Consider the following 14,820-nt stretch of genomic DNA (forward strand, 5'->3'; position numbering starts at 1 on the left):
GTCTCCATGGGCTGAAAGGTCAGTATCTGTGCTCTGTTGCTCTGTGCCTCTATCGGAAGAATGCTCTAGATATCACTGGACAGACATACAGACATAGTTTGGGAGTTGATGCTTGGCCTCTAAGCGAAGTGCGGCTAGATACAGAGAATGGCTTTACTGTCACATTTGCAAAGTAATCCAACTCTCTCTGATTCACTGTCTGTTTGTTGTGTGTAATTCAGGGCAGCACCAGAAGGCGGCGCTGTCCAGCACCGGGATCAGAGTGTAGACAAGACGACGATAATCAACAACCGTCAGTCAGAATCAGAATGGCTACAGGTATGTTCAACTGGATCTTTATAACTAAGCTTCTGCCCTGTTGGTGCACAATAGTTCAGATGAAGAAGCTTACACAGGCGCTAACAAGGCAGAAAAAAAGTTTCATAGAGCAGTGTCATTGATCCCACTGGTAAAGTGACTTTGTGTAATCGATGGGTCCCACAGTTCCAGCGCAGGGACCTGACACCAGTAATGGTCGAATGACTCCGCTCACAAGGCAAAGCTTCACCTGAGTGAAAGGAGCCGGAGAGACTAAATCAGCAGGTAGAGAGTGAAACACCAACAGGAATGTGACAGCGGTGTTGTTTGTTACGTAGAAATCTACAGACAGACGTTTGTTGCACATCAGAGCCTGTTTAGAGCTGAAAAACATCGTCAACTTTCATTTATAAAGTTCAAAGGCAGATGATAAGAGCATTTCCGGGATTTCAGAGATTGTGCGACAATACAACACTTCAGGTTTTGTCAGGGCAGCTCTCAACTCCCCCCTCGCTGCGAAAAGTAGATGAGGGGAGTTTTCGGAACTCTGTTTTCTGTAGCCGAGCCGAGAACATTGCCAGCCTTGGAAATAGCTGAGGATCAGTAGACACTTCATTTTAGATAACCGTGGTCAGCTTCGGTGGATCACTGTCTTGTATGGAGGGGCTGCTGCACAGGACCGAGAGAAGCTGCCGGAATTTTTTAAAATCTTCAGGGAGCGGTGTCTCAGAAAGGCAGCGTCCATTATTAAGGACCTCCAGCACCTAAGGCATGCCTTTTTCTCACTGTTACCATCAGGGTGGAGGTACAGAGGCGTCAAGGCAGACACACTCAGCGATTCAGGAACAGAATCATCTCCTCTGCCATCCGATTCCTTAATGGACACTACCTCACATTTAAAAAAATATATACAGTCTTTCTGTTTGTTCACTTTTTTAAAATCTATTCAATACACGTAATTGGTTTACTTCATTATTATTATTATTATTATTATTATTATTATTATTATTATTATCATAATCATCTATCTCATTCTTATTCATTATTATTTTTCCCCACTAGATTACGTATTGCATTGAACTAATGCTGCTGAGTTAACAAATATCATGTCACATGCCGGTGATAATAAACCTGATTCAGATTCTGTTTTACGTGTGCAAGGTTACCCTTCAAGCTCCCGTGATCCGGGGCAAACTATCTCAGCCGAACCAGATAGCACAATAATCAAACAACCCCATCCAGTAACGTACTTGTCAATATCCCCGACACTTTTTCAAGCTGAATTACGTCCATCCTGTAGATTAGCAACTGTAAAGCTCTCTCAGCGAGCCTTTAAGTTTAGCTGATAGATATGTACGCAAGACTCTCCCTTTCCCAATGACTTGTATAGTTGCTACATGACAACCATTATCCAGGAGACGGGATGGTACCCAGGGGAGCAGGCATCATGGGCTTCAAGGTTAGGTCAATCTGTAACCCAGGCGGCTGGAAGTTGTTCATCTCAAGGCATTCGCATTTGTCAAAAGTATTCGCCAGGATAGAGAGAGTATCTCTGGGAAGCGACTATCATTGACAGTCCCAACATTTATTGCCCATTTCAAACTGAAATCGGTGAGTGGATGGGACGGTGGGAGAGACAGGTTTCTGGTGAATGGGTTCCTTCTGGGAACGTCTAGCACAGCGCATTGATGGGTTGGTTTTTTAAGGCCACTGTTGGAGATTAGGGCAAAATACCTGTTTGCAGTTGAAAGCAGGTGAACACTGAGATGACTGGTTTGTTGAGCTGGGTGAAGCAGTGGAGACAAGCGATAACTGAATTTGTGACTACATTCTCATTTTATATTCACAGAACCAGAGTTTACAATCTCCGACCTCCTGGCAGAGGGGGGCGAGTATCGACTGTACCAACTGACAAAGTTCTACAGGGACAGACTCAAACATGCGATTGAAGAGAAAGTTGAAAGACTCGGTTGGATGTTGACAAAGGAGGGACATTTCAGTAGAGAAGAAAATGAGGTGAGAGTATTTAGTGTCTTGTCACTGAACTGCTGGTATCAAAGGGAATAGTGATCGATATTAATCTCCTGCACGTTCTAGGAGTTTTACATGGCAATGGAGACCTTGATCTCTGACTTGTCTTCAGTGGATCTGTTTCAGCTTTTCAGGTGGGGAGCACGGGGATATGCAGGTTCAGTCACCTTCTCCTCTTACACCTGCTGTATTTATCAGTGTACCGGACCTCAGTAAAACCTTTGACAAGGTTCCGCACGGAAGGTTAGTTAGGAAGGTTCAATTGTCAGGTATTAATATTGAAGTAGTAAAATGGATTCAACAGTGTCTGGATGGGAAATGCCAGAGAGTAGTGGTGGATAACTGTTTGTCAGGTTGGAGGCCGGTAACTAGTGGTGTGCCTCAGGGATCTGTACTGAGTCCAATGTTGTTTGTCATATACATTGATGATCTGGATGATGGGGTGGTACATTGGATTACTAAGTATGCAGAGGATACTCTGATAGGTGGCGTTATGTATAATGAGATAGGTTTTCAAATCTTACAGAGAGAATTAGAACGGTTAGAAGAGTGGGCTGAAAGATGGCAGATGGAATTTAATGCTGATAAGTGTGAGGTGCTACATTTTGGTTGGATTAATCAAAATAGGACAAGCATGGTAAATGGTAAGGCATTGAGGAATGCAGTAGAACAGTGTGATCTAGTAATAATGGTGCATAGTTCCCTGATGGTGGAATTTCATGGGGATAGGGTGGTGAAGAAAGCTTTTGGTATGCTGGCCCTTATAAATCAGAGCATTGAGTAAAGAAGTTGGGAAGTAAAGTTAAAATTGTCGAAGGCATTGGTAAGCCCACATTTTGAGTGTTGTGTACAGTTCTGGTCACCGAATTATAGGAAACATGTCAACAAAATATAGAGAATACAAAGGAGATTTACTAGAATGTTACCTGGGTCTCAGCATCTAAGTGCAGAGAAAGGTTGGACAAGTTAGGTATTTATTCTTTGGAGCGTTGAAGCTTAAGAGGGGATCTTGATAGAGGCATTTAACATTATGAGGGGATAGATAGAGTTGACGTGGATAGGCTTGTTCCATTGAGAGTAGGCGAGATCCAAACAGAAGGACATGAGTTGAAAGTTGGGGGCAAAAGTTAAGGGGAAACACGAGGAGGAACTTCTTTACTCAGAGAGTGGTAACTGTTTGGAATGCGCTTACTGTAGAAGTGGCAAAGGCAGGTTCAATATAGTCATTTTAAAAAATGGATACGTATATGGACAGGAAAGGAATGGAGGGTTATGGACTGAGTGCAGGTAGGTGGGACTTGGTGAGAGTAAGCGCTCGGCACGGACTGTGTTACTGTGCTGTAATCGTCCATCATATCGTTGTATGACATAAGTGCAAGGGCTGCATATTTGGACTGTTGTACAGGCATTCAGTCTAAAATTAATTTTGCATCTTATCAGGACCGTCGGTTAAATTCACCTCAACTCATTAATCCAGGATGAATATTAAACTGTGATATTCGCCATGTCTGTCCATCTACTCCACAATAAATTAATTGTTTTCTTTTACAGAAAGTCACCGAACTGACAGAGAAGGGAAACCGGACAGAGAGTTCCAGACTCTTCCTCAGTTTGGTGAATGGCAAAGGCTCCCGGGCCCGGAGGGCGATGTGGGAATCATTTGTGTTGTGGAGGACTGAGTTACCGAAGTTGGACAGGATACTGAGGGAAATACAGGCGCTCGGTATGTTAAAACCACGCACCGAACACAAAGGCACATTAAATAGTTGTAATTATTTTAGTTCTGTTTTCATGAACTCTTTTTATGATTTAAACAGGTCCTGACCCAGAGGAATATATAAAAATCGCACAAGGGTTGTCTGAGTTACCCACTGAACTGACAGGTGAGTGATGAAATGCTCAGTTCACACCACATCTCAAATGTGAGACTGTGGCTTGGCAGAATCTGGAATGAAAATCCACCATCAATCATTCGCTGATCTCTGGTTTCAGGTTACAATTCAGAACATCTTTCGATGCAGCCTGAACATTGTAAAGTGTATTTTCCAGCTGTTAATGTATTAATCCAGCCCTTGTGTCTCTGAAGCCTTCGGTCCGCGTCCTAACGCTCTGACAATCCCCACACACCCCAGACAGTCTCCTGACACACTGTATGACCCAGTTCAGGTGACCTTTCTCTCTTCAGAGCCTTCAGATTCCGAAGCACCTTTTCCTTCGTAATAGCAGCTACACTCAATTCTATTTCTCATACTTCTGCTTACCTGACATGCCACCGAATCCGAGCAACATCCTGGTGAACCTGTTCTGCACCCTCTCCAATCATCCCCAGTGCTGGACAATCAGATGTGAACACAATACTCTAGAAGCACGTGAAAACCATCAGACTTAGGCAGATAATTAAGCCATCCAGCTCAGTGAATTTGCTCGGCAATTCCTCTCAACCCCATTATCCTGCCTTCTGTAAATGTTGACGCTTTCCCGAATCAGGAACATAGACACGCATTTTAGTATACCCATTGACTTGTCTTCCTCTGCCATCTATGACAATAATTTCAGAAGTTCACCACCCGCCAGGGAAAGCAATGTCTCGCAATATGGTTCCCCGCCAGCCAGGACAATTCACCACAGTTCCAAGGCATGTTAACCTTGTGTATGAGCCTCCCATGTGGGAACCTTGTCATATATTCTACCAATATCCAATATGGTTCCCCGCCAGCCAGGGCAATTCATCACAGTTTCCAGGCATGTTAACCTTGTGTATGAGCCTCCCATGTGGGAACCTTGTCAAAGATTCTGCCAATATCCAATATGGTTCCCCGCCAGCCAGGGCAATTCATCACGGTTCCCAGGCATGTTAACCTTGTGTATGAGCCTCCCATGTGGGAACCTTGTCATATATTCTACCAATATCCAATATGGTTCCCCGCCAGCCAGGGCAATTCATCACGGTTCCCAGGCATGTTAACCTTGTGTATGAGCCTCCCATGTGGGGACCTTGTCAAAGATTCTACCAATATCCAATATGGTTCCCCGCCAGCCAGGGCAATTCATCACAGTTCCCAGGCATGTTAACCTTGTGTATGAGCCTCCCATGTGGGGACCTTGTCATATATTCTACCAATATCCAAGTAGACAACATCCATCTGTGACTTCATCCGTCACATTTGTCACCTCCTGGGGGAACTCAATTAAGTTAGCCAGACGCAAGCCCCACACAAACCCTAAGACATTCTCCCCTTCATACTCCCATGCGGCAGAAAATATAAAAAGCTGAAGGTATGTCCCACCAGCCTCAAGGACAGCTTTAATTCTGCATTTATGACTATTGATTGGTCACCTACTATGTTATTACTGGCTCCTAATAATAAGAAGATGTTATATATAAAATTGTAACATTATGTAACTCATATACAATAACCAGTTATTCAGATAACCATAATACGTACAGCAAAGCAGTAAGAATACCTTTAGCGTATGAATAGCGTATCACCCTATTAACAACCACAAAGGAACAACCACCGTTATTAAAATAAATGCAGGGATTTCCCATTGTGAATCTTTAAGCCCACTATGGTTTTGTCCAGCTTTAAACTCGATCATAATTTACTGCAACGGAGAAATCTCAGGTATCAAATCAGAAAAAAAAATGAATTATACCTTCACACTGCTATACATTGATGATTTGAAATTATTTGCTCTGGCATCAGTAAAGCTAAAACAAATAATTCAAATAATGGAACTAATTTCCAAAGGTATATACACGAACTTGAGACTAGAAAAGTACAGAATATGAAACATAATGAAAGGTGCAATAAAGCCGGCAGAATGTCAATCAGAGCATCAGGATACAAGACAGCCGATGGATGAATCTGAAACATATACTTAGGATATCAATAAGCAAGGAAAATGGATCATCTTGTGATAAAGGAAAATCTGACTTTACATCAAGGGTGAAGGAAATCTGCCAAACGGAGCTGAAGAGTAAAAGTATAACAAATGGTGTAAGCATTCACTATGCCCATATTGATGGATTCTTCTGGTATATTTTCCTGGTCTGAAACGGATCTAGAAAATATGCAAATAAAAGTAAGAACTGAATGAACAATTTCCAGCAGACACCATGTGCACTGGAGCGCACTTTGATGCGAAATAGGACGGTGTGAGTATGATGCGTCACAGATCTAAAACAAATGATACAACAGTCAGGTAAAAACTCTCAGAATCAGGTTTGATATCACGGACAGAAGTTGTGAGATTTGTTTTCAGTGTCAGCAGCACAGTTGTAGAAATAGAACTGTATCAGCGTGATTTAATCAGTCTGATGGCCTGTTGGAAGAAGATGTCCCGGAGCTGTCCCTGTTGGTCCTGGCCTTTATGCTGCGGTGCTGGTTCTCCGATGGGAGGAGCTGGGGCAGTGTGTGCTTGGTGAGACTCGGGTCCAGAATGATCCTTTGGGCCCTTTTTACCCTCCTGTCTCTGTAATGTCCCGAATAGTGGGAAGTTCACATCGACAGATACGCTGGGCTGTCCGCACCGATGTCTGCAGAGTCCTGCGATTGAGGGAAGTACAGTTCCCATACCGGGCAGTGATGCAGCCAGTCGGGATGCTCTCAGTTGCACCCCTGTAGAATATGTTTCGCATTCGGAGGCCCATACCAAACCTCCTCAACCATCTGAGGTGAAAGAGGTGCTGTTGTGCCTGTTTTGTCACCACACAGCTGGTGTGCACAGACCACGTGAGTTCCTCAGTGATGTTTCTGCCGAGGAACTTAAAGCTGTTCACACTCTCAACCCCAGATCCATTGGTGTCAACGGGGGTTAGCCTATCTCCATTCCTCCTGATTTGGTGACATTGCAACCATCTCCTTCGTTTTTGCGGCATTAAGGGAGAAGTTGCTTTCTTGACACCATTGAGTCAGGGTGACGACATCTTCCCTGCAGGCTACCTCGTTATTATTTGAGATTTGGACAATAAATATAGTATCCTCTGCAAATTTAATTAGCAGATTGTAGCTGTGGGTAGCGACACAGTCATGCGTATACAGAGAGTAAGTGAGGGGGCTTAGGAGACAGCCCGGAGGGGCACCTATATTGAGTGGGAGATGTGAGGGAGCCCACTCTTACCACAGGCCGGCGATCTGACAGGAACTCCAGAATCACGCTGCACAAGACAGGGTGAAGGCCGAGGTCACTGAGCGTCTGGTCAAGCCTGGAGGGAATGATGGTGTTGAATGCCGAACTGTAGTCCAAGAGCAGCATTCTCACATAGACATCCCTCTTCTCGGGATGTTTAAAGACTGTGTGCAGAGCAGTGAGTATTGTGCCGATCGGTTGTGTCAGTAGGAGAATCGTACTGGGTCCAATGTGTGCGGCAGCAAGCTGCAGATGTAGTCCATAGACAGCCTCTCAAAGCTTTTGCTTGTTATTGAGGTACATGTGATGGGACGCCAGACGTTCAGACATGCTGCCTTGGTGGTTTTAGGTACAGCGACAAAGGTGGATGATTTGAAGCAGGAGGGAACTCTAGACTTTGAGGGGGAGAGATTAAAAGTATCTGTAAACACACCTGTCCAGTTGTCCCGCGCAAATCACGATTAATCCCCCTGGGAAGCTGTCCAGTCCCGCAGCGTTGTGACTGTCCATTCACTGGAAACACCCGCATACTTCAGACTCAGAGATGACCAATGCGCAGACCTCTTTGGCGCCTCTCCTCGGGGGCTCAGTGTTGGCGATATCGAACCGGGCGTGAAAATATTTAGCTCCTCTGGGCGAGAGGCAGCGTTGTTGGCAGCATCACTGCACTTAGCTCTGAAATCAGTGACGGTGTGTAGACCTTGCCATAAGCTGTGTGTGTTGTAGGCGGAGAGTTGTCCCCGAAACCAGTCTCTGTATTGTCGATTCACTGTCTGGATGACTTTGCACAGATCGGAGCTGCGTTTCTTGAGCTCCAGCTGATCACCGACAACGTCAGCTGTCGGTCACGCTGCAAGCGCTGTTCACACGGAACCGCTGATCCAGATTTGCTGGTTTGGGTAATCCTGACTGGTTTCTGGTGGAAAACACTCCCCCTCGGTGACAATAACACACATCTGGGGGACGTATTACACAGCTGTGATAATAACAGCCGGGAGCTCCTGCAGTAACCAGAAAGGTTGACACAGCAGCACCAGGTACTCCAGATCCCGGGAACAAAATGATTTGAGGGCACGCACATCCCGGGTTTCCACCAAGCACGCAGGACAATGAGGCAAAGCATACCCTAAGTCCTTTTCTCTTCCCTGGTATGTATGTATGTATGTATGTATGTATGTATGTATGTATGTATGTGTGTGTGTGTGTGTGTGTGTGTGTGTGTGTGTGTGTGCGTGTGCGTGTGCGTGCGTGTGCGTGCGTGTGTGTGTGTGTTGGAGCCAATTCTGCAACTGCAGACATGGGAGCAGTATGAGCACGAGCAGCTGGGATGCGAGCGTTTGGGTAGTTGGATCCTTTTTGCATCTCCTCTTCTCTTCAGCATTCGCTCCTCTGGGTTCCTCAGAATTCTTGGCTTTGCCGTGGAGCAGCGGCTGCCACTTATTGACCTCCTATTTGCCTGAGACAGTTGCTGCTGAATTTGGTCCTTGCACCTCTTCCATGGGGCACCACGATCTCCCTTGCACTGAGAGATTTATCCATACAGTACTGCTTTCAGTAACCTGAAGTTGTCTATGCGACAAACGTGGAGCTGTCTGAGCAGCAAAATTGCTTCAAGGACTAGAACTTGAGCATATATAACTATCTATGTCTCTGTGATTATATGAAATAATAAATTAAATAAGTTGTGCAGACATAGAAATTAAGAAAAAAATAGTGAGGCAATATTGAGGGTTCAATGGCCATTCTGAAACTGAATGGCAGAGGAGAGGTTTTTCCTGAACCGTTGAGTATGCGCTTTACTCCGATCCTGTACAGTAGTCCCCATGAACCAGACGATGATGCAGCCAGTTTCAATGCTATGCAAATTACACCCATAGAAATATTCGAGTGATGTTGGAAACTCCTGATGAAATATAGCCACTGTTGTATCTGCATTGATATATTGGATCCAGGTTAGATACTCGGAGATATTGGCATCCAGGAATATGAATTTGCTCACTATTTCCACTTCTGCTCCCTCTATATGGATTAGTATGCTGTGTTCCCTCATCTTGCCTTTTCTGAAATCCACAATTAGCTCCAATTAATCCACAATTAACGCCAGAAAAATTCAGCACTCCATACGCAAATCTGATAGGTGTCCACATCACTGAACGGAAATGAAAGCATAACCCATAAAAATGAAGGAACCATCATAACCGTAGAAAACGTTAAGCAGTGAAAGATTCTGACTCCGCATGGAAGACATTCACACGATCTGAATCGACAAGGAAGCGTCGAGTCCCCGGCTCAGAGTTGGAGACCTCTTCCCAGAAACAAAAGAGGTCATTGTCGCAACACAGGGCCAGGTGGTTAACACATGTATTTATCAATAATACAGAATAAAAGAACAATAGGTTCAAGATGATAAATGCTGAAAATTACAAGAGAATCCAGAACATTTTGGAGTATTGTTTTCAGTGTTGGTCACCGAATTACCGGAAGGATATTAATAAGGTTGAAACAATGCAGAGAAGGTTTACAAGGATTTTGCCGGGACTTGAGAATCTGAGTTAGAGAGACAGGTTGAATAGGTTAGGACTTTATTCCGTGGAGCGTAGAAGAATGAGGCGAGATATGACAGAGGTATGTAAAAAATGACCAGTATAGAGAGAGTGAATACAGGCAGGCATTTTCCACTGAGGCAAGGGGAGAAAAAAAAAAGAGGACATCGTTTAAGGCTGAAGGGGGAAAAGTTTAAATGGATCTTTGGGGGGGGGGTGCTTCTTCACACAGAGAGTGGTGGGAGTGAGGAGTGAGCTGCCAGAAGAAATGGTTCATGTGTGCTCACTTTTAAAATTTAAGAAAAAATTGGAAAGGTACATGGATGTCAGGGGTATGGAGGGATACGGGACAGGTGCAGGTCAGTGGGACGAGGCAGAGAAATGGTTCAGTACAGCCATGAAGGGCCAAAAGGACTGTTTCTGTGCTGTAATGTTCTATGGTAATCCAATACTTTACAAGACCCTGCAGTAGTTTAACTGAATCTCATTACTTGCACAAGCACAATCAAGTGGTGGACAACATACTCAAAAAATTTGCTTAAACTGCAACTGATGAAAGACACCATAACTTACTGTAACCACCAGCCTGCTGCACTTTTAAAGTTAGAATCCTTCATATCATACAGTGACCGATTATTTAATATACAGTATATAGTATAATTTACAGGATAAACAAGCAAAAACAACTTTTTAAATATACGGTACACAGGTATTCCAAACACACATAATTTAGAGAAAATAAGTAGTAAAAAAACACCAGAAATATGCTGAATTAAAAGGGGAAAATAAAATGGAACACGAACAAGGTATTCATTAACCGAAAGGTAATATCGATAACTGGATTTATCCCGATTGCTTTACACAAAGAGTCAATAAATTAGGCCCACGCGGTAATACGAGTTAATCTTCAAAAACCCAGAATACTAAACGCCACGAAAATAGTCTGAAATTTTCTATCAATTCAGAAAAGTGTGTGCTTGGCTATGCCCGTACCGCAAGTTTTAACAGTTTAGGCGATAATAATAATAATAATAATAATAATAATAATAATAATAATAATAATAATAATAATAATAATAATAATAATAATAATAATAATAATAATAATAATAATAATAATAATAATAATAATAACAATAATAATAATAATAATAATAATAATAATGATAATAATAATAATAATAATAATAATAACATTAATAAAGCACTTTTCATCCAGAGCATGTCGTTCAAACCGCATCACAACAGGATAAAGTGCAAACTGGACAAAATAAATGAAAAATTGTCAGTCGTAATGCACTGTTCTGTAGTCTTAGGTGTTGAGTTCCACAGTTTAGGAGCATAGTTCCGAAACAAAACCCTGACCTCCCAATGCTCCTTTGGCCTTCTACCTTGTCTGCCTGCACTGTATTTCTCGGCAACTGAAACACTGTTTCCCTGAACTATACTGCTCCCCTTTTCCTTGTACGACCTCATGGAGCTGATGTGATGAAATGATCGATTTGGATCGCATGCGGAAAGGTTTTCCATTTTACCGTGGTGCATGTGACAATAATAAACTAATTTATCGATTTATTTTTGTCAATAATACAGTGTCCATTGGTTGTTTAAGAATGTTATACCCGGGGGTGGTAGTGGAGATCAGCTCCCACGACCTATTAAATGCTCCCAGTGGCGTGTGACTCAAATGGCCTCTGACAACAAGGTCCAGCTCATGGCCTTCGCATGTGGCTTAGCAAATAAGCCCGATGGAAGCGTTACATCCACCAGGAGAAGGGGCAAAGGCGGGTTACTGGTGCTTTACAGCCAGTCGCTTTGGGAAGATGGGTCTCGTCGGCCGAGATTGGCAGCTCACCCAGCAACAGGAAAGGTCTGATCTCAAACCTCTGCTGCCTTGCACCTGTACCCCTGATGGGGTACAGAGGTTGGGAGTAAAGCCAGTGGATCCAGAGCCCCTAAGGTAGTGTCAAACAGTGTTCAACGCAGACTGGCATCTCCTGACACACCTCTGGTGCCAAGCTGTGTCAGTCTCTGCCGTTCCTTTGTGTACATCAGATGCTTGGAGAAAGGGAGCTTGCAACATCGGCAGACGCTTCCTCTCCATATCGGAATGTCCCGGCTTGCAGGGGCAGGACATCCTCTGTCGACTCTGACAGACGGAGGCCTCATTAGACAGAGCCCCACACCCCCACAGCAAGACTGATGAGTAGCAGTTGTCAAGACTTCACCACCCTCTCCCACAAACACGACGGACATTACTGAGACAGACTCTTGTGGTTTCTTCCATTAACAGAGATTCTATCTTTCCACCAATCCTCCATCACTGCGACTGCAAACTAGTCAGTTTCTTTCTTGTCATTCCAAAGGGTTATCGATCGGCAAGTTCACTGCGATTCTCCCCCAGGCGCTGCCCGGCTTGAGTATTTCCCGCATATTCTGCTCCTGTTTTGATGTAAGAGCAGTGGACACCTGTGACTCCCCAGTGTGTAGCTTTGCCAAAATGCACGTTGTCCTGCTCTCCATATTTCCACACCAGATCAACATTAACATTATCTGTGAATGACGCAACGATGCTTTAAATATAGTGAAATGTTGTAACGGGAGTGCAGTCAGGATTGCAATAGGATATCAGGGGAATGTTCACCTTCATCAGTAATGAGTGTCAGAATATGAGGATTGGATATTTTTCTGAGACAATCATCGCTGTCAGTTCCTATGTCTGTGGACAGAATTTTATTTTCTGTCCTAATATCCATTGAAGCATTGAATTAATTCATGTAATCTCAAACACTGAATATTGGACTGCAGTTATAAAGTTCTTTGTCAGTTGAGCTAGTTAACATTTTGAATATGTTCTCTGTTCCCATTAAGATGTTCAACAGAAACACAAGGAGACTCTGCGGGCACAAACTGAAACACTGAGAGTGAACACGATCCTGATGAGGGAGAAGGTGAAGGTTTTCCAGCTGGTTGATCGATACGCTGAGCTCACGGTCATTTCTACTGTTCGAGACAGGACACTGGTGGAACACGAGCTGCTGGCAAGAGGCACAGACCACGAGGAGTGGAGACAGAAACATCTCCGCAGTGAGCTGGAAAAAATCCGGACTGATCAGTTCTTCCAGAGCAGCTTTTCCCGGAGTAAATCCAAATCTGGGAGTTCGGCAGCAGTGGCCGGAGTCCCAGGGATCGGGAAAACAACAATGGTACAAAAGATTGTTTATGACTGGGCCACGGGAAAAATTTACCAACAGTTCCAGTTCGTCTTCAGTTTCAAGTTCCGAGATTTAAACACGATCAATTGTACAATAAATCTCTCGAACCTGGTGCTGTGTTTCTATCCTTACCTCAGGAATGTCCTGAAATCACTGTGGAAGAACCCAGAGGGAATGTTGTTTATATTTGATGGCTTGGATGAATTCAACGACACAATTGATTTTGCTGATAGCCGTAGAAACACAGACCCTCAGGGCTCATGCACAAATCCCGAATTCTGGTGCAAGGTGTCTGACATTGTGTACAGTTTAATCCAGGGCAAGCTGCTCCCAGGGTGTTCAGTGCTGGTGACCACCCGCCCCTCTGTGTTACATTTATTGAAAAAGGCAGAGATCGGTGTCTGGGCTGAAATCCTGGGATTTGTTGGTGAGGAACGGAAGGAATATTTTATCAGGCATTTTGAAGATCACATGGTGGCAGCAACTGTTTTCAAACACTTGCAGGACAACGAGATCCTGTACACCATGAGCTACAACCCCTCCTACTGCTGGATCCTAGCTCTGGCACTGGGCCCCTTCTTCACACAAAGAGTCAGAGACCCGCAGAGAGTTCCCAAGACCATCACCCAACTGTACTCCTACTATATTTACAATATCCTGAAAAACCACGGCCGTGAGATTGAGAGACCCCGTGATGTGTTTCTCAGGGTGGGTCAGATGGCCTACAGAGGAGTGTCAGAGAAGAAGATTGTGTTTGCAGACGGAGATTTGATCAAGTTCAATCTGCAGCCTTCCCAGTTCCTGTCCGGGTTCCTGATGGAGCTTTTGGAGAGAGAGGATTCTACCCACAGCGTGGTGTACACATTCCCACACCTCACCATCCAAGAGTTTGTAGCTGCAGTCGCACAGTTCCTGACTGTACATCCCGAGGATATCCTGAAATTCCTCACTGAAGCCCACAAGACAGAAGATGGGCGATTTCAGGTATTTCTCCGTTTTGTTGCTGGTCTCTCCAACCCAATGACAGCTCGGGGCCTGGAGGAGTTTCTGGGTCCATTTCCTCATCAAACAACCTGCCGGGTGATTGACTGGGTGAAGGAAGAGGCTAAACGCCAGAGTGGAAACACGGGTGACATTGGTAGAAGGAGACTCCTGAACACATTGCACTACCTGTTTGAGTCTCAGAATCGTGGACTGGCTCAGGCCGCACTGGGGTCGATGAAAACACTTTCATTCAGTGGAATGACACTGACTCCGGTTGACTGCGCGGTCCTGTCTCAAGCCATCGGACTCTGTGATACAATAGAAGATCTCAACATGGAGAGCTGCCGCATCCAGTGTGAAGGAATACAGCGGCTGGGGCCCTGGCTGCACAAGTGCGAGGAGTTGAGGTAACTTGATTTATCTCTCACTCAGAACTGTGAAACTGTTCCATTGAGCTGTCTCAAAGCAAACGGATTTGGTTTAAACTGCAGTAAATCAGATTGAGATGCATTGTGACAAATGCCACCCCCCTTCATCCTGTGCGATCACTCTTCCCCATCCCCCTTTTTCCTGTTGGATTTCTCTTAGCCATTACCCTTCCTCTTGTCAGATTTCTC

The 14,820-nt window shown here is 44.4% G+C and overlaps 1 protein-coding gene across 1 annotated transcript in view; it reads left to right on the forward strand.

Annotated features, from left to right (window-relative positions):
* The first annotated feature begins 220 nt into the window (after positions 1 to 220).
* LOC132387428 (NACHT, LRR and PYD domains-containing protein 3-like) overlaps positions 221 to 14,820 on the forward strand; it is a 29,242-nt gene continuing 14,642 nt past the window's right edge. Inside the window, exons 1-5 of the mRNA XM_059959785.1 lie at positions 221 to 318; positions 2,153 to 2,313; positions 3,880 to 4,051; positions 4,146 to 4,211; positions 12,876 to 14,610. Coding sequence (XP_059815768.1) covers positions 309 to 318; positions 2,153 to 2,313; positions 3,880 to 4,051; positions 4,146 to 4,211; positions 12,876 to 14,610 — 2,144 coding nt within the window. The 5' untranslated portion in view covers positions 221 to 308. The remainder of the gene's footprint in view (positions 319 to 2,152; positions 2,314 to 3,879; positions 4,052 to 4,145; positions 4,212 to 12,875; positions 14,611 to 14,820) is intronic.

This window comes from Hypanus sabinus, unplaced genomic scaffold, assembly GCF_030144855.1.
Source record: "Hypanus sabinus isolate sHypSab1 unplaced genomic scaffold, sHypSab1.hap1 scaffold_185, whole genome shotgun sequence".
Taxonomy (NCBI): Eukaryota; Metazoa; Chordata; class Chondrichthyes; order Myliobatiformes; family Dasyatidae; genus Hypanus; species Hypanus sabinus.